This window comes from Onychostoma macrolepis, chromosome 17 (genome assembly GCF_012432095.1).
Source record: "Onychostoma macrolepis isolate SWU-2019 chromosome 17, ASM1243209v1, whole genome shotgun sequence".
In the NCBI taxonomy this organism is placed as follows: Eukaryota; Metazoa; Chordata; class Actinopteri; order Cypriniformes; family Cyprinidae; genus Onychostoma; species Onychostoma macrolepis.
In genome coordinates, this window is record NC_081171.1 from 9,047,322 (window position 1) to 9,068,284 (window position 20,963).

The window sequence follows — 20,963 nt, forward strand, 5'->3', positions numbered from 1 at the left end:
TTTCTGTGATGCTCTGCTCCTGTGGCCCCTCAACTGGGGTCTAACCTGAAAAATCTAACCCGGGAGGGAAGAACAGGGTGTAATTGATCCAAAACTTGCCCTCTGGATAAAAAAAAGACTAGCTGTGATGTACTCTTTAACATCTGATACAGGTCTAGCTTAAAACATGTATGCTGTTACAAGCTCTTGATTGTAATGCAGGTAATGCATTCAGAGAAAACTGCTTACATACATGTCAAAAGTAATCGAGAAAAAAATCCATTAAAGCATTAGTTTATCCAAAAAAATGTAACATTTACCCTCATGTCATTCAAAAAACTCATACCTCATACTTTCTTCTGTAGATTATTATTATTATTATTTGAAGACTGCCCAAACTCCACTATGCATTTCATTTACATTTACGCATATTCAAACTTCATACATCGTGATCAGTTCATCATGACCAATGTCAATGTCATTCTTATTTTAAAAATGTAAATATGGCGGCATGGACCATTTTCAGTTTATTTTTTAAATAAAACATTAACTGAAATGAAATAAAATATTTCAGGAAGTTGGCAAGGCAGCATTTCCCATTTTAGTGCATTTATATTTAAGTATTAAAATAACAAACTAAAACTAAAATTAAAAACTAGAACATAAAAAAAATAATAAAACTGACAAAACTAAACAAAATTACTAGGAAAAATAAAAACAGAAAATATAAAAATAAAATCTAATATTTCAAAATATTAAAAACCATAATAGTGTATCAATGATACTAAAATAACACTGACTAGAATACAGCAAACAAGTCATAAATTACTTTATTTTCTTTTGAAGCTTGACAGCCACTGTAAAAAATGACCTTGATTTTAACGGTAAAAAACTGTGAAAATGCTACAGTAAAAACCTGTTAAATGGTTAACGGTAAGTTCCCCTAATATATATACGGTGAAAAACTGTAATAGACATTTCAGACAATTTTATGGTGAAATACGGTTTTTGGAAGTGAAAAAAAATGTTAAATTTACAGGGAAAAACCGTTAATTGACGTTCCCAGAATTCCCTGTATTGCATTTTAAATTGGATGTTTTTTTCTTTGAAATAACTGTTTCTTAGTTTTTTCTTATCAGTTATGTTTAATAGGGCTGTATGTTACATCTAATGTTGTTAAATTAATGTTTATTGCATATTTCAATTTAATGTCAGTTAGTGTTTGTGTGAATGACACTGTGCACCTTCTATACATGTTATTATTTAAAAGCTGCTTGTGATGGGCTTTGGTTCATCATGTGACTTTCTCATCACCACCTGCATTTGGTGGTTATCAGTATATTTCAAAGGTACAAAACAGATTTCAGTACTACAATAGGTTGGTATATTAACATTATATCAATTAATGAAATTACGGTATTTAACTGTAAATTTAAGTTAAAACCGTAAAATCTAAAATGTTGCTACCATATTTTTTACGGTAGAATTCCAGCAACCACAGCTGCCAGTTTTCACCATACGCTTATCTGCACAGAATTGAGAAGCGGTGAACATAATTCAAACTTTCATCTGTTGTGTTCCTCATAAAAAATATGTTTTGGTTCACAGATTAATTAATTTAATGTGAAATTTGACAATAAAACACAAGATAAAAAAGGAAACTCGCAAACAAACACGAAAAATAAAAACACTCCCATTTATTGATCCAGCATGACATATAAACCACAGTTTCACTCAAAAAAAAAAAGTCCCAAAATAAATTACTGTTCTGAAATCTGAAGGAATGTAAAATGAAGACTTTCCATGAAATTCCACCGAGACGTGATGTGCACATGGCAGCTCAATGCGGAATTCAGAAGTGATTTAACAAGTCTGAGATACTGCATGATGCAAAATTACTTACAGTACTGTGAAAAATATCATTTGGATACTTTAAAAGAAACTAAACATGCATGGAGCATTTGCTCACACATACTGATCACATGACTAATTAATCACAGGATCAGTCAACTTTCATGACTATGGCTGTCTGTTAAGTTAAAAAAGACTCTTTTACTTTCAGCTCTCATTAAAAACGGTCCATGATCAACCCACAATGCACTCGGCAGTGTGCTGAATTCAGGGCGTACAGAGGGCGTAATGGCTTGGTTCAAGGCTCTCAGTTTGTGTAGGGCAGGCGGTTGAGGAGGTAAGAGACCCATCTGGCCAGCGCAGAGCTGCGGAGCCACAGAATAAGTTCATACAGATCTATCTGACACAGAGACCAACGCTCAGACAGAGAGATCTGCAGTCGCCTGGTCCGAGACTTGGTTTTACTCCTCTTGTGTCTAAAAGAAAGGCAAAGAGACACAGAGAAAGATAAGAAAGACTAAGATCCAGTAGAGGAGAGGTGAGATTACACTGGTTAAAGTAAATGATTCAGATTGTGTTGGCTCGGGCTTCGTGGTATAAGTGAGGACCTTTAGAAAGTCCACACTAGGTCATGTAATATTAACAGTGTGGGAGAGAGAGAGAGCGACAGCAGTGTCAAGGCCGTAGTAAGTGGATGTCCTTGGGGGGAAAACAATGACTCCTCTGCTCTCCTGAATGCATCTCACATTGTCACAGCGAACAGCTTTGAACTGACAAACTAGTAAGTGAAATCGCATTAATTTCCTTACACGTTCCCTTGGGAAAAATAAAGATGAGGGGAGTGAGAAATAAGGGGAGGGTAATGGTGAAATTCACTCTAATTTCTGAGTATTCGAACCATCAAAGCTTTTTGAGGTGGATAAGTTTGACTTTTCAGACCATAGCTGCTGTGTCAGACTGGAGATGTCACGCTGGTATCATTTCCACCATCTGACAGTAGCACAGCGACAGCATGAACAGAATACAGGCTGAAAACAGAAAGCAGGGACTGATGGGAACCCGGGAGTCAGTCACGAATCGTCACCCATCCTACTTTGCCAGAAATCTTGCAAAAATGTCAACAGTAACTTGTTGCATGCTCGGCACACAGGGTCCAAAGGTTTTTGCCAGACCTGCCAAATCTAGGAGAATTGAGCTGAGAAAATGTAACACAAAATATTTCTTACCAGTCATAGAAGTAGATTTATTATTACCGTATATTCATATAACACACACGCTTTTAAGTTGCAGGTTTTTCCTAAAAACCTACACACCTAATCAAAAATTTCAAGCCTAAGATTTTAAGCTTTTTGCTGCAAAAGGCTGCATTTATTTGTAAAAAATACAGTTTCCACCATGGGATTAAAAAAATAAAATAAATTGTAATTGCAGGTTTTTTATCTCACAATTCTGCTTTTCCCCGCAATCCTGAATTTTCCCCTTGCAATTCTGAAATATAAACTCAGAAATGCAGAATAAAAACTCATGTGAGATATGATATATAAACTCAGAATTCTGAGATAAAGTCAGAATTGAAAGATAAAAATACACAATTACCCTTTTTTATTTAATGGCAGAAACAGAATTGTAAGATGTAAATTCAGAATTAAAAGAAAAAGTCGGAACAACTCAGAAAAAGTCTGAAATGTGAGATTAAAAACTCACAATTTATTTATTTTATTTTTTTATTCCATGGTGGAAACCACCTTTCATCAAAATATATTTCATCGAAATATTATTACACTGTAACCTGCTTTCTATTTTTACCATATTTTAAAACATAACTTATTCTTCTGATGGCAAAGCTGAGTATGTATGTCTATGTTTTATTTAATTTTTTGTACATTTTTTGTAAAATTCTTTTTGAGTATAAAGAGTATAAAGTTCTAAAGAACAGCATTTATTTGAAATGTAAATCTTTTGCAACATTATGTGTCATACTTTTACTTTGGATCAACTTGATCCATCCTTGCTGAATATGAGTATTAATTTCTTCCAAAAAAGATATTACTGACCCCAAACTTTTGAACAGTTGTGTAATGTGTGTGTGTGTGTGTGTGTGTGTGTGTAAGTGATTCCATTATAGCCATGCCAATTTTTACATGTGGCACTATGGTTAATTTTAGATTCTGCAGATATATATTTAAAGTATTACTTGGTGAATCTTGTGAATTATCCATATTTAATATGTCAAAATGAGATATAGTAGATGTTGTCACAGCTGAGCAGGAGATGAATTATTAAGCCAGCTCAGCAAGAGGCCTTTCAGTCTGTCTGTCCCTGCCAGCAGACAGAGAATGATAGAAAGAGTGAACCCAGCATGCACCTCCAGTCCTCCTCGTTTCTCATTACCATGCATGTGTCCGAAACCTGAAAACGACTACCTTTACTGGAAGCAGAGGCATTAATGCACATTTGAAACTAATATATCATAACATCCTGCCTTCATCTGGTAGATTTTTGAGAGCCGCATAAATGCATCTTCGCTGCGTATGATATCCAACAATCCTATGTGGGCGGCTCAGTGGCTGGTAGAAAGAATAAAAATGAAGTCTGGTGGAGGGGTTGAAAAAACAACATCAATCATCTAAACCTAGAAATAAGTCTTGAGTAGTCTTAAATTATTTGCTTGGTTATGACAAAAGCTCACTTGAAGTTGAATTGACATTATGTCTGAATTACAGCAATTAAGAGATTTTACTGCTGTTCAAATACTCTTTCTTGGAAAGTATTTATTTCTAGGGAAGCGATCACAATGCCAAGTACATCACAAATAGATTTTTACAAAAAAATCCTTTCAAGTGGGTCATTGTTTACTTAAAAAATAGAAGCAAGTGTGCACAAATTCTGAGCTTACAATAACTTTAACACTAAAAATCATTACATTATATCTTTAAGAGATTGTTAATGCATATTCATGTAATTAGAACTGTCATTAAACTTTCATTTATATTTATATTTTAGTAAACATGCAAAACAGATCTGTTAATCAATATATAGGCTAATATTTGGAATTATTAAATGAAAGATATTGCAAAATGTTATTCGAAATGCTAAATGTAGGACTTGTGGTTAGTTTGACCACATTCAACCAATTGTGAATTCTGTATTAAAGTTGTTGGACAGTGGCTTACTGCATATTACCCACCACCAAATGCACGTACTGATTAAAAAGTCTAATCAAACATGTAAAAGGATAAGAAAAGATGCTTTTTCCTCTAATTTTCTCCAGCCACCATTAAGTACTTTGAAAAGTGCAGGGACACCTTCAGAACCGTGATCACATGGATTGCATTAGTCACTTGTACAGTGAGGCTGAAAATAATACTTAACAGTGTGAGGCTACAGAATGAATGCTAATGTCACTTTGCTTTCATGGAGAGACTAAGAAAAATAACCTAATTTCTTCATGACGTTGTTTCACAGAGTGTCTGTTTCAAAGAAAAGTGAGTGGGTTGTGTAGACTACAAAGAAAGTGTTTCTGTTCTTTAAAGGAATAGTTCATTTAAAAATGAAAATTCTGTCATTATTTACTCACCTTCATATCGCTCCAAACAAATATGCTGTTAATTTTAACTGAGAGACACAAAAGCACTAAGGTTTGAGTCATTTTATAGACAGTTCATAGTCAGCGAAGCTCCAAAAAATGATAAAAACACCATAAAAGCACTGTTTTCCAAGCCATCTGATAGATTTTTTAGCATGCCATTTTTAATTCTGGATGCAGACACAGGCTAGATGCAAACTTTTTCCTTCAAATCTGTTGTATGAAGTCTGAAGACTTCAAAAAAATCAATATATCTATATATATCTATATCTATATATCTATATCTATATCTATATATATATATATATATATTTTTTATATATATATATATATATATATTAAAGAATTAATTAAAAAATGACCCTCTAAAACTAGCGTTATCTATTCATTTTCTATTCTTTCAGTCTTTTTATTTATTTTAAAAGATTGACCCTCTAACACTAGTGTTCTCTATTCTCTTTCTATTCTATCTACTTGTTTTCTTTTCATTTATTATTCATTTCTTTCATTTAAAAAAAAAAAAAACTTGCTACAAGACTTATCACAGAACTTACATATTATTGCTCTTTTGTTGGTTTTGATTGCTTCTATTGTCCTCATTTGTAAGTTGCTTTGCTAAATGACTAAATGTAAATGAACTATATATATATATATATATATATATATACTAATATATATATTATTGCTGTCAAATGATTAATCACATCCAAAATAAAAGTTTTTGTTTACATATGTGTGTGTGCTATGTATATTTGTTATGTATATACAAACACACACACATACAATATATATTTTGAAAATATTTACATATATTTACATTTATATTCATATAACTTATATTACATATAAACATATTTAATATATAAACATAACATTTTTCATGCATGTATGTGTATTTATATACATAATAAATATACACAGTACACACATATATACAGTATTATGTAAAACTAAAACTTTTATTTTGGATGCGATTAATCGGCTGACAGCACTAATACACACACACACACGCGCGCACACACACACACACACACACACACACACACATACACACATACACACACACATACATATATATATATATATATATATATATACACACACACACACACACATCCATCCACACACACACACACACACACACACACAATTTATATTAAAATTAGATTTTCTTAATCTTTAATTAATCATGTATTTATTAATTTATGTTTAACATACTGGTTTGCAAGTAATTTTTACCATACACAAAAGCAACTAGAAATGTATATATTTTTTCTTTTTTACTATAAAACTTTCCATGACTTCTGCAGGCCTGGAAAATACCATTTTAAAATTTTCCCATATTTCCAGGTTTTTCATGACCTTGAGAAGCATGGTAATTCTGTTACGTTTGAAGTGTTTTTTTTTTTTTTTTTTTTTCATCTTTTTTGGAGCTTTTTGGTGTTTTTGTTGTATGACAAGTCTTGCATAGCAATTGTCTACTTTTGTGATCCACAAATAAAAAAGAAAGCCTTACAGGTCTGAGGTTGAGTAAATGATGGCAGAATTTTCATTTTTGGATTAACTATTCCTACAGCTTGTACTTTAAAAACCTAACTTGCTGTAAAAGATGATAATGCAAACATTTCAGCTCACATCAAACTAAATCAGTGTGTGATGGTCCGGTTACTTCTCTAGGTCTGTCTTTCTCTTTCTGCTGTTTCTGTGAGCACAGCAATTGGTAATGGATTTTAGATTCTGCATTCTGCACTTTGCTGCCATTTGGTTTTAATAAAGAGGCGCTGAGGCAGACGACATTGAGTTTCATGTCTGGGTGCTTCTTTCTTTCTGTATCGCGCTGAAATCCTTTATGAGCGGACGTGAGCATCTCTGCGCTGACAACTGTCAGAAGCCCTCCTTCAAATCCGAACGATTTTCTCCTCCAATCATCATGTTCTTCATTAGAATGGTGAGAATAAATCAATATGATCACTGCTCACTGCTGTGGAAAGTACAATGTAGTACAATATAGTGGGATTCATTTCAGGGTGGGGAGAGTTTAAGGGGCTGTGTGTCTGAGTGCATTTAAATGCTCTGTGAGGTCCCACTGAGTCTGCTTAAATGAACGAGAGTTCCTGCAGCGTGTGGGATAGTGTCTGTGGGTTACTGGTGTGAGAGAGATGACACTGTCTTTGAGCACTGAGATGACATCAGGGACTTGAGCTCCACAGCAAACACGCAGAGATGAGCCAATGGAGAGCCCACTGAACAGAAAGAATGAGGCGTTTAAGAGCAGACACACTCCTCATGTGTGGGAACCGGTTCGTTCGGCTGCTGAAACTCTAACCTTGTGACTATTCAAGTAATGTGGCATCGAATACGGCAGAACCTTACTATTGTAGAGAAGAGACTTAAAAGAAAGAAACAATTAGTATATATATAGGGCTGTCAACGTTAATGCGTTAACGCATGAGATTAATCTAAAAATTTTAACGCATTAAAATTATTTTAGAGCGAGTGTGTCCGAGATAGAGAGAGAGAGTGTGCAAGAGATATGTATAATCATGTAACAAGGGTACAGCGAACCAGTGTTGCCATGGTTGCGGTTTTCCGCACAGTTGGGCTATTTTGAAAATACAGTTGCGGGAAAAATTACAGAGCCGTGGGTTGCAGTTTTTTGGGCTACTTTTATAATGTACCGCGGCCGCCCAAAGTGTATATACACATGTGATCGCAAAAGGAAGTTATTACAAACACTCGAAGTTGGTTTAAAGTGAGTTTTGAGTAAAAATTTACTATTAATCTCATAAATTGTCTATGTAGCATGATGCTAATGTTAGCTCTAATGCACCTGCAGAACAGGTCCAATTCTTCTTCATAATGCATTTTGTCATAATACTTCATGTAAGGTTGCAAGAAAATGTTTTGTTGTATTTATTTAGAAATGCTTTTGATAATAGTTGGGTAAATGTATACTGGGATTGAAGCGATGTGGCTTGGTAAACGTTTTATTGCCAGTATAAAGGCTGATAATGGCTGAATAAAAACAAAAGAATAATAAGGATTATGTCTCATACCTGGCAGAGGTGTGAAATGTTCTGTTTCCTTAAACTAGTTTGTCATGCATTTCTTTATTTCAACACATTTATAGGTAAATCCTAGTATTTTAAATTTGCGATTAATCCATGACTGTGATTAACGCGATTATATTTTTAATCGATTGACAGCACTAATATATATATATATATATATATATATATATATATATATATATATATATATATAGTTGAGGTCAAAAGTTTACATTCCCTTTCAGAATCTGCAAAATGTTAATTATTTTACAAAAATAAGAGGATCATACAAAATGCATGTTATTGTTTATTTAGTACTGACCCAAATCAGATATTAAAATATGTTTACATACTGTATAGTCCACAAGAGAAAATAATAGTTGAATTAATAAAAATGACCCCGTTCAAAAGTTTACATCCCCTTGATTCTTAATACTGTGTTGTTACCTGAATGATCCACAGTTGTATTTTTTTTTTGTTTAGTAATAGTTGTTCATGAGTCCCTTGTTTGTCCTGAACAGTTAAACCGCCTGCTGTTCTTCAGAAAAATCCTTCAGGTCCCATAATTTATTCAAGTCAGTACTAAATAAACAATAACATGCATTTTGTATGATACCTCTTATTTTAGTAAAATAATTAACATTTTGCAGATTCTGAAAGGTGAATGTAAACTTTTGACCACAACTGTATATTTATATAATTTATATGATCAATATTCCAAATCAGTATTAAATAATTATTAGACAACATTTATTTGATTATTATCAAATAAATAAAATAAATTATTAACATTTTATAATTATTATCTATCTTATCTTGAGAAATGAAATGGCAACCACTTTACTGTTGCTGATGTCTTACCTGGCAATGGCACGAGTACAGCAGCGGGACATACTGATGAAGGAGCTGGAGCTGGCTCTAGTCTGCAGGATAGTCTCGATGCCTCTCAGCAGGTCGTTGGTTTTCAGAAGCAACAGCATCTGCCGGGGAACCCGGTTCAGCAGCTCGCTGATCTGAGGGAGGTACAGCGCCGCATTCGTTCGGATCTCCACATCCTGAGAGGTAAAACAAAGCAGTGCTGTTAGAAGGTTACACTATTTTAAGAGTATATTATTTTGATTACATTGAACAGAATGACCAGTATATTCTTCAAAAATGGTTTATAATGACATTTAAATAAATAATGAGCGAATTTAATTTTGGGGCTACTCATTCAAGTAGACTATAATAAGAGATGATCTCCAGCCTTGCTTTTCTAAAGGCACGCCCACCTAAATAAGTTATTAAAATATTCCGTATTGCGGGGCAGAGTGCAGGGAAGAGTGTGTGTGAAAGAGAGAGAGAGAGAGCAGGGTGCAGGGAAATGGTGTAGCTTATTTCACAGACAACTGAGAAACTAAGTGCTTGAAACTGCGACTGTGAAGATTAGCTATTTTGGCTCCGTCACTTCAGCAACATCAGCCCCCTGAGTTGATACTCCCGGCAAATTTTTATTAGTAATCAGGCATGAAGACCTCCTTTCCTCCCCCTGCCTGACTGGAAAAATAAGATTCCACAAGATGTCAACAGTGGCCACATTCAAGTCCAGGCTGTAAGCAGATCTTTATACCTGTATAGTCTCTGACTAAGCAGTATGCTGTAATTTAACTTACTAGCTGCGTTATTTCATTTTTCAGTTATTTTATAAATTATTTATGTTTTTTTTTTTTTCATTCATTCAATTTAATAGATTTTTTAAATTAAGATTCATTCATTCATTCATTCACTCTTTCTTTCTTTTAATGCTTTTTCAACTTTGGGTTTGACTGGACACGCAGCTTTTGACATCAATAACAAAAACATACAGTATGGAACCAGTATCATTGCTTCCACAAAAATATTAAGCAGCACAACTGTTTTCAACATTGATAATAATAAAAAAATGTTTCTTGAGCAGCAAATCAGCATATCACATGATTTCTGTGAGACACCGAACACTGGATTAATGGCTGCTGAAAATTCAGCTCTACCATTACAGAAATAAATTACATTTTACAAGATATGAACACAGAAAACTTTTATTAATATTCAACAATATTGCGGTTTGTACTGTATTTTTGATCAAATAAATGCTGCTTTTGTGAGCATAATAAAACTTTAAAAAATATTTGTAAAAATTTGACTGACCACAAATTTAGTATATATATATATATATATATATATATATATATATATATATATAAATAAATGGCACATGCTACACAAAAATGGCTGAAAATTGATAATAATGGACAACTCAACATACACACTGACAGTACAGACAAAAAAACACTTACTGTTATGAAAATCTGTGAACACTAGTTCAGCTTAAGTTTGACAACAGTGGCAATTTGCATTAACAGCTATTAATTCCACTGTTCAAAAAAACAAAACAAAACACAATTCACAATTAAAAATCCCAAACCTCGATTAAGGCAATTAAACTTCATTTAGTCTTTGCAAAAGCATAAGCCTATAGTACCACAAAGTGACAACGTTGTAGGACACAAAGCACAAAGAGCCGTATGACTGCAAGTTTTGATTTAGATTTACCCAGAATGCAAAATGTGCTTCATTTTATAAGGCCCACTGATATAAATTCCAATAATGTCTTGCTTTAATTTCAAGAGCCTATGTGCAAAAATCAAAACTGATACTATGTTGTATGAATCAGCAGCCTAGCGGTTAAATATCTGTACTAGTAACTAAATGGCTGCATGTTGAAACCCCACAAGAACCCGAGGTTGTTCCAGATAATGTTCTTTTGAAACATGTTTCTAAGTCTCTATAAACCAAAATGATAGGGTTACACTACATATGGGTTGTGATGGCACTAAAGTATTTTCTGCTCACGGCTGTGCTGGGCTGTGGTGTGAAGAGCAGCCGAGGTGAATGTGACAGTAGGTGGGTTCGGCTGAACATTTCAGACACCCTGTGTCCTGTCCTGAAATAACCCCACTTCACAGAGTGTACACATGCTCAAAAGAACCATAAGGATGGCAGGGACCAACTACCTGAGTGCAAAACTCTCAATGTTCTTCAAAATTAGATCATACTACCAAGATATTATAATAATAATGTATTATATTAAGATCCAATTGTTCATGCATGCAGCCCCTGGTGATATCACACGGGCATGGCTCCCAAGTTGGCATCGACCTGGTTGTGTCTGGCTCTATTTTACCCCAGGGCTAATCTATCCTGAGAGGGCCAGGAGCCAAGAGACATGTCTGGGGCCTGCAGAGACCCATGAAGACCCCCAGCAGCCCAGGGCCCACAACAAGCTGCTGCAACAGCCAGGACAGGTGTAGAGCTGCCTCAATGCCAAACACATGTCTCTGGAATAATGGAGGCAGTGGCCATACAATATGTGTACCAGCAAGATGAGAAAACCAAGACATATTAAAGGATAGACAACACAAAATCCACTAATAGAGTCAAAGCTGACCAAGTCATTCTGAACCATGAGCGCATTAACACATCACCACCCACATTTATATATCAGAACTTTAAATTTAATTTAATCATTTTAGTTCCTTTTAGCCAAATGAGGTTATTTCAGTAATAAATAAACAAAAAGTCTTGCAAAATTTGTATTGATGCTATTGAGACAGTCCAATAATTGGCCTTAACTACTGACTATATTAGATACCAATGCTAAAACAAAAATGTGAACACTATTCATTCATTTTTATATCAAATCTTTAGCTACACAATGCCATACGAACAACCAACTCTTACAATATGTGCAACATAACTGTAAACTGTATGCGCTGTGGTTTTGATTCACTCAAAAGAACCAACTCAGAGTCATGTTCAGAAATTGGAATGCACAGATCGCACTGAATGGTTTTGATTCACTAAAAAGATCTGTGGACTCTAGTTCAGCTGAGGTTTGTCAACAGTGGTAATTTGCATTAACAGCTATTAATTCCACTGTCCAGCAGACCAAGTGATTAAAATCACAGTTCGCAATTAACAATCACACACCTCGATTATGGCAATTAAACTTCATTTAGTCTTTGCAAAAGCATAAGCCTATATCACAAAATGACAACATTGTAGGACACAAAGCACAAAGAGCTGTATAACTGCAAGTTTTGATTTAGAATGTATGTTCCTGGAATGTATGTTTTGGTCACACTGTGTGTTTTTGATTCTCTAAAAAGAACCAATTCATAAGAGTCACTTGTTTGGGAAGCGGACTGCACTGGTCGCACTGAATAGTTTTTGATGGACTTAAAAGAACTGGTTCCTAGAAGTCATTCATTTAGGAATCATTTGGACTATACTAGCTGCACTTTATGGTTTTGAATCACTAGAGTCCTCTCACAAGAGTCTATGAAGAGTCTGACCACATTAGGCAGTGCCTGCTGTGCACTGTAGATTCAGTAGTGGCTAAACACAGTATTTTACCATTAACCATTAATGAACACATGCTGGTCTGATAAACAACAGCAACAAGAACACTGGAACACAGAATTTTAGCTAAGCATAACAGAAGTTGTTTATATCCAGAAGAACATTACACAGATAATATAAACTGGTCAAGCAAATGTAGATTCAGACTGCTTTGGGCACAAGAAACTAATGTATTAAGTTGATATCAAGGAAAAAACTGCTATGAAAGAGTATAATGTAGCCTCTTTCAGAAAATAACTTGAGCATTTTTATATTAAGTCACATGACTCAATCTTTGGATTAAGTTCAGACGGAAGCCTGACGTAAAGGTTAAATCCTTTTCTAGAAAATCAAAATGAGAGACAAAGTGCAAACTGTACAACTGCAATCTAGATTCACAGCCATTGGTCAGAACATCTGAAAGGATTTTCCTCACACATTGGCAATCACCTAAAGTAAGCAGCAAAGCAGGTCAGGGTGTCAAAATCCCAAACATGTTCTATTATAAAAGGGAAGTCAATGCAAAGACAATTACCCAAAAGAGAGTTCCCAGAAATTACTTTGGTTCCTTGGCAGGATAAAAAGTCTGGCCATCCAAGTGCACTCCATCAGCAACAGTATTTTAATAACTGATTGCTGTGCTATGACTTGAGCTTGAAAAACATGTGCAAGCTCCATTTTCCTGTCCATTTATCTATTTAATCCTTAAATCTCAATCTCTAAAATTTTGTCGGAGGAGGGGGGGATTAGGTGCTAAATTAAGTGGATTTAAGTTTGCTATCGCTAGGGTGGGATTTACAGGCGCCGGCAGCAGCAGCGAGCAGAAGTGAGGGGTTCGGATTAAAATAGGACACTGAACGCTTGGTCTATGACCTCAAGCTACTGCTCCAACATCCAACCCATATGCCCCCACATCTCTCTGCATATATATCCCATCACTTGCGGCAACAATAAGACAGTGACACATGCGCTCCATCCATGTGCACACATTCTCTTTAAAGAAAGACTAACTTGACAGGCTCACTGCTTTGTTTCCTGTGGTGCAGCATAGCTGGTTATAGTCCAAGAATGACTATGGGCCTGTTCCAATTTTCCCCATCTCTGGACTGAGTCCGTTCGGATTAAAAGCCCACTAAGAGATTGCCACCCCTCATTTTTTTGGACGAATGTAAAGCCCATACCCTAGAGTTTTCTATGAACTTCGCAGATTTTTTTTCTTTTTCTTTCATTTTACATACAGTACATATATATAAATATATATATATATATATATATATATATATATTAAAGAATTAATTAAAAAATGACCCTCTAAAACTAGCGTTATCTATTCATTTTCTATTCTTTCAGTCTTTTATTTATTTTAAAAGATTGACCCTCTAACACTAGTGTTCTCTATTCTCTTTCTATTCTATCTACTTGTTTTCTTTTCATTTATTATTCATTTCTTTCATTTAAAAAAAAAAAAACTTGCTACAAGACTTATCACAGAACTTACATATTATTGCTCTTTTGTTGGTTTTGATTGCTTCTATTGTCCTCATTTGTAAGTTGCTTTGCTAAATGACTAAATGTAAATGAACTATATATATATATATATATATATATATATATATACTAATATATATATTATTGCTGTCAAATGATTAATCACATAAAATAAAAGTTTTTGTTTACATATGTGTGTGTGCTATGTATATTTGTTATGTATATACAAACACACACACATACAATATATATTTTGAAAATATTTACATATATTTACATTTATATTCATATAACTTATATTACATATAAACATATTTAATATATAAACATAACATTTTTCATGCATGTATGTGTATTTATATACATAATAAATATACACAGTACACACATATATACAGTATTATGTAAAACTAAAACTTTTATTTTGGATGCGATTAATCGGCTGACAGCACTAATACACACACACACACACACACACACACACACACACACACACACACACACACACACACACATACACACACACACACACACACACATACATATATATATATATATATATATATATACACACACACACACACACACACACATCCATCCACACACACACACACACACACACACACACACAATTTATATTAAAATTAGATTTTCTTAATCTTTAATTAATCATGTATTTATTAATTTATGTTTAACATACTGGTTTGCAAGTAATTTTTACCATACACAAAAGCAACTAGAAATGTATATATTTTTTCTTTTTTACTATAAAACTTTCCATGACTTCTGCAGGCCTGGAAAATACCATTTTAAAATTTTCCCATATTTCCAGGTTTTTCATGACCTTGAGAAGCATGGTAATTCTGTTACGTTTGAAGTGTTGCAATAATTTTGTAAATTCAAAAATGAGTCACAGACCAAAAAAAAGTTGGTCATAAAGCTTAATCTTCAGGCCTTTCAGCCTGAGTTTTTTTTAACTTTATTAGTTTAGTTTGAAGAGTAACTCAGTGTCACGTGGCGCATTATTATTATTCTCCGTATTTTTTACATGCCTGATGACGCATTCTGCCTTTCGGCAGCTGGGCCCCATCTCTCTGCTTTTGCCTTCTGCTTTTGAAGTTAGTCGGCACTTCAAAGTTCAACTACAAGGCATCTCTCCACTTTAAGGACGAGGGGTAATCATGAGGTAAGTCACCCCGCTGCTCCGTTCATACGCCATTGTCCGCTGATGACTCTTGGATGGACGTGGTGCGCTGCATAAAAGGGTCAATCGCTCTGTGTGGACGTGAACTGGACAAAATCAGAGACAGACTGTGTCGTACTACCAGCTGAGACAGCTGGAGAGAGAGAGACAGTCCTGATTAGCCATGCCTCTCTCTATCTCTGCCTGCTCGGTACAAGCAGAAGTTGAGAATATGGTTATGTCCTAGAGGCCCTCCCTCTGGGGATCTTGGTGAGCAGCCAGAGAAGGCCCAGGACTGCACATAACTAACCGGCCAACAGAGTCGCTACCCATCAAATCAGTCAGCATTCAGGAGCATTGAGATTGATAGTCAGCCCTCAGTCGAATACTTAATGAAGAAAAATTCACAGCTTGCCCTAGGAGGAAATAAGGCAGAGGACGTTAAAATAACAATGCGACAGTCCTTCTGCATATTCACGAGTGCTTCAAATACACATTCCATTTCATCCCCGTGAGGAGTCAAAATCACTACATAAAAGGATTAACCGCTTAGTGCTCTCAGCTCTGCAGCTTTCTGTATCAAGGCACTGAGGAAATGGGTCAATCTGATCAAGCGAATGGAGGGCCATTGGGAGATTTGGAGAAACGTAGGGGAAGCCACCTTCTGATCTGAGTAAAGACCAATATGTGGCACAAATAAGCAAGAAACATGCACAAAAAGATTTTAAAAGAATGCATTTCTATCAATCTTTATAAAATATTGAAATACGATTAGCAGTTATTCAGACATTACACTGATATTTAAAAAAAGAAGGAAATGATTTGGGCATCTAAACTTTTTCAAAAAATCTGAAAAGTGAATACTTTGGAGGACTTTGTAAATATTTTATACACTAATACGTTTACATCAACTAAATCAACATAGTACCAGAACTGTTTATTGTACAGAAGTAACAAATATGCCACATCAAAAAAACAACTTATGAAATACAAATATGCAAAATTACATTACAGGGATATATATTATATAAAAATGTGAATTTTTTTTAATGACATTTCTAAATGCAAAATGCAAAACTACATGTTTACATGTACAGTGTTTCTGGGCCACTAACATATACTAAAACTGGATGATGCAGAAACAACACATTTTTTAATTACCTCAAAGTAGTAATTGTGTCTGAATGCTTTACAGGATTGAAAAAAAATATGAAATTACTTGAAAGTTTGAAGAGAGACGAGATGGAGGTACTTTTCTATTTTGGAAAATGGCCCAGAGGTACAATAAATACCAAGCTGACTTGGCAAATGTGACACTGGTTTCTTTTGGCCAAATGCTGATAAGTGCAAACAGACACTGTTCACTTTTTGAAAAAGAATATCAAAACAAAAGCTAACTTGAGGCTAAACCAACAAACCTTGAAGTGGATTAGTTCCACATTGAGACAATATGCCTGAGACCTTTCAAGCATTAATACCAAGAAAAACTATGGAAAATGTCTGGATTATGATTCGATTTTACTGTGTCCATCCGACTGCACAGAACAAAGAAGAAACATCTACTGTAAACGGAATTAAAATGTCACGTCTTTACTCATCCACTGAGAACGCACGCAAGCGCAGTGCATTTAATGCATGTTTACGAGAGCATGTGGTTGTTAATAACGTCAGTGGGGTTAGTAGTAGTCAAGATTTATGAGACTGTACATGAAGGGAGGTTGGTAACTATTAAGTTCTTTACACATCAGAAATTTATTTAACTGCTTAAATGCAAGCTTGCTGGACGGATGACTATTTAGAACTCAGCTTTCTGACAGTAAGCCACACCAGGACAACCCAACTTTCTGTCCGCCAAATAAAAAGGCCAAAGCCACTCAGATGAGAGCTTAAGTTTTCTTTTAGCTGAGTGTGTGCCCCTGTCACAAAGCCTGAGGCTCAACATTAGGTACTGAAGGGTACTTCAGAAATAGAGGCCCAGACTGAAACAAGCACACTCAGGTTTTTTTGTTTGTTTGTTTAGTTTTATTTCCCAGCTCTTTCTCTGAAACAGGAAAAAAAAGGTGAGACTGACAGGTGTGAAGCCATGTAGGGATAGACTTTCAAAACTTATCCTTCTGTTAACTCTGAATCTGCTCTTCTCTGATGGACAGATAAAAACAGCTGACCACGGGAGACCTGGACATGCTAACATATAGGTTTATATAGCAGACAGGTCAAACAGCCTCTCCCTCAACCATATGCCGCTGCGGGGCAAACACTATGAGACATGGGGCTGATCAGCGAGGACAGCGCTATGAAAAGCCAAAAAAAGCTCTCCCCTGGGATAAACACAAAGGCAATTACACAGGAGGGAGGCTACAAATACATGTACCGTTACACCCCTACTACATATACATATATACACACACACACACATATATATATATATATATATACACACATACATGCATACATACACACACACACACACACACACACAGTATATAGTATATACACTCAACTAAAATTATAACAATTTATATATATAAAATTTTAGTTTCAACTTAAAAATAAACTTTTGCTTTTCTTAGAAAAAATTACACTTTAATAGTTTTAACAATTCTTTTGATGGACGGTTGTGCATGTATAAAGCTCATTGCCCTGACCCTCCAAATTTCTGAGCTCAATAGATGTCGTGAGCTTCGGTCACACACTAAAACCTTCAGATTTCAAGGAAACAGCAAGTTTCACATTTTAAGAAAATGGTGCTTTTCTCTGCCGTCAAGAACTGAAAAACACAGTCAGACAAAACAATACATTTAAAGATGGAGAAAGAATGTCAGAAAAGACAAAAAGACTTTAGCAAATACTGCATGAACAATGCAGTGCTCTAGGAACTTGCATTTAGGCAGTCATATCGTTTCTGAGAAGTTTAAAGGGCAAAGCTATTATGTTCAATTCCATGTTCTCAGCAACATCTGAGAGGGTCAGCTTTGTCAGACACATTTTCCATCACATAGAACTCATCGCTCATTCTACAAAATGCCACACAAAAATAATGAAATGAATACAATAAAATTTGTGTCTTGGATATTAGAAAAGTGATGATGCTAATTAATATTACTATTATTATTAAAATAAATTATTATTTAAAGTATAATAAGTATATTATAATTATAATAGAAAATCAAAATAAACTACCTTTAGAGTTATACAGACAGGCAAGCAGTGCAATGCCAGGCAGACAGGTAGCGCACTCACATTCACTGCTCTAGATGCCCTCTGGGTCTTTGTTTTCACTTAGCATTCTCTGGTTCAAAGCTCAGTAGTTACTTTTCCATTTTAGCATAAACCCAATTTTAGATAACAGACCCAAAGCCAACAAAAAACTTTGATTAGGGCTGAGGAGAAACCTCTGGAGACGGAGGAGTTTGCAGAAGAGGCCTCTCTTCATCCGCTGGAGGAGATCGATTCAAAGGAGATTTTCTTTGTTTCACCTCACTAAGCAAAACCATAGGTCATCCCGACCACATTCACGAGATAAGCTTCATGTTTACGTATAGACAAATGCTTCACTCATCACAAAGCATCTATATAAAAAGTCATTTCACGCTCGTATTTTGGATGGTATTGATCGTCTAGTCTTAAAAGATCTTGATGTTTTGGTGGGGTATCGTAACTGTCTTCCACTGGATCTACTTTGGCTTTAACCTTTTTTTTTTCTTCACTCCCTCTCACTCATCCCTCTTCCTATGGCTCTATTCAGCCCATATCTATAATCTACAGACAGGTTATGTCTCTAGTTCTCACTTCCTCCCAATCTTTGCCGTCTCTTCACCCCCTCCTCGCCGTCTTTCTCCAGAAATGATTGCAGCTTTCAATTCATCCACAAAGCGAGCATTTCACCAGCACAATGAATGTAAATTGCATTCATTTCAATTTCAGCACTAATGTTCTTGATGTTTGTTCCAGTTTCATGGCAAAACAAACAAAATGGAATACAGTTCCGTTCAGTGGATTGCAAGATTAGGATTTAGAGCATATTTTGTCAAGTCTTCTGCCATCCCTGAGAGAAACTCTAGTTCATTTGGCTGCGGTCCCAAATATGATTACGTTCTGTCTAATCAGGCATGTAATTAGACCGCAACAAGTAAAAAAATATGGAAAGAAAGACATTAAAAAATGCATGTCGGTGACATATATGAACATGATCCCAGTATTTTTAGGTAATTGCGTCTAAAGTATAGTTTCAGCATGTGGTGTCAAAGTTAAATCAGTTCTAGCACCTACACATTTCTTTGGGCCTGTTTACACCTGGTCACTTCATGCATTTTCTCTGATCGGATATCTATCTGATTTGTTAAAACGTTTCCATTTACACTTGGCCACATAAATGTGTCTTCGCAAAATGGATATACTGTAAATCCGTTCTTCAATTCCCGCGCTATATGCAAATTTAACGAAGTTCACCTCAATGAAAGCAATAGATATGCCCTGCATTTTATTCATTACCAGCTCATTTCAATATGAGAGACCGCAACAGGAGAGAGCGCGGTATCAGCACTGGAAAGATAGGTTAGTCTCACTACGCTGTAAAAAAAAAAAGAAAAAAAGTTGAGCCAACTTGAAATTTTAAGGCAACCAGCTTCAGCAGATTTTTGAGTTTTCTCAACTAGTCGTTTAAAAAATTTGAGAATCTCCCACAAACATAAGTTGAGCAAACTCAAAAATCTGCTGAAGCTGGTTGCCTTAAAATTTTAAGTTGGCTCAACTTTTTTTTACAGTGTACTTTTAATGAAGATGATTGTGTGTTGCGCATCTGCAACTTACTTTCAGTTTCTTTCGCGACAGTTTGCGCATCGGCTTGCTGAAGAGATACTCAGCTACTCATCCGCGGTGATGCTTGTTGCATTAGCGCTATCGTATCTGACTATAATATGCCATAAAACGCTCTCACACGTTTATTATTTAATATTTTGGGAGGGGTAAAATTAGCATATGTGGTTTCAACAACCAGATGCATTTACACTTGTCCAGTTTCGTCTGGAATGTGGCCCAGACCACCTCCTGAAGTGGTTTGAGCGATCGGATTTATATCTGTCTCGAATGCGTTTCGGAGGGCATTTACACCTGGTCTTTTCACGATTGGATAGCTATCAGATCAGAAAAAACGCATGAAGTGACCAGGTGTAAACAGCCCCTTTATGTTTGTATGATGAGTTAAATATTAATATATGAACCTGTCTTCAGAAATAAAAAACAGAACCAGTTAAAGAAATTAATTATAATTACAACTGTGACCCTGGACCACAAAACCAGTCATAAGTAGCACAGGTATATTTGTAGCAATAGCAAACAATACATTGTATGGGTTAAAATGATAAATTTTACTTTTATGCCAAAAATCATAGGATATTAAGTAAAGATC

General features: G+C 35.2%; 1 protein-coding gene across 2 annotated transcripts in view; it reads right to left on the bottom strand.

Moving 5' to 3' along the window:
• Window positions 1–1,675: 1,675 nt before the first annotated feature.
• The window catches only part of adck1 (aarF domain containing kinase 1), a 119,351-nt gene continuing 100,063 nt past the window's right edge, over window positions 1,676–20,963 (bottom strand). For both annotated transcript variants that reach the window (XM_058749203.1, XM_058749202.1), the window contains 2 exons: window positions 9,328–9,521; window positions 1,676–2,306 (listed from right to left, as the gene is read on the bottom strand). In XM_058749203.1, coding sequence (XP_058605186.1) covers window positions 2,138–2,306; window positions 9,328–9,521 — 363 coding nt within the window. In that variant the 3' untranslated portion in view covers window positions 1,676–2,137. The remainder of the gene's footprint in view (window positions 2,307–9,327; window positions 9,522–20,963) is intronic.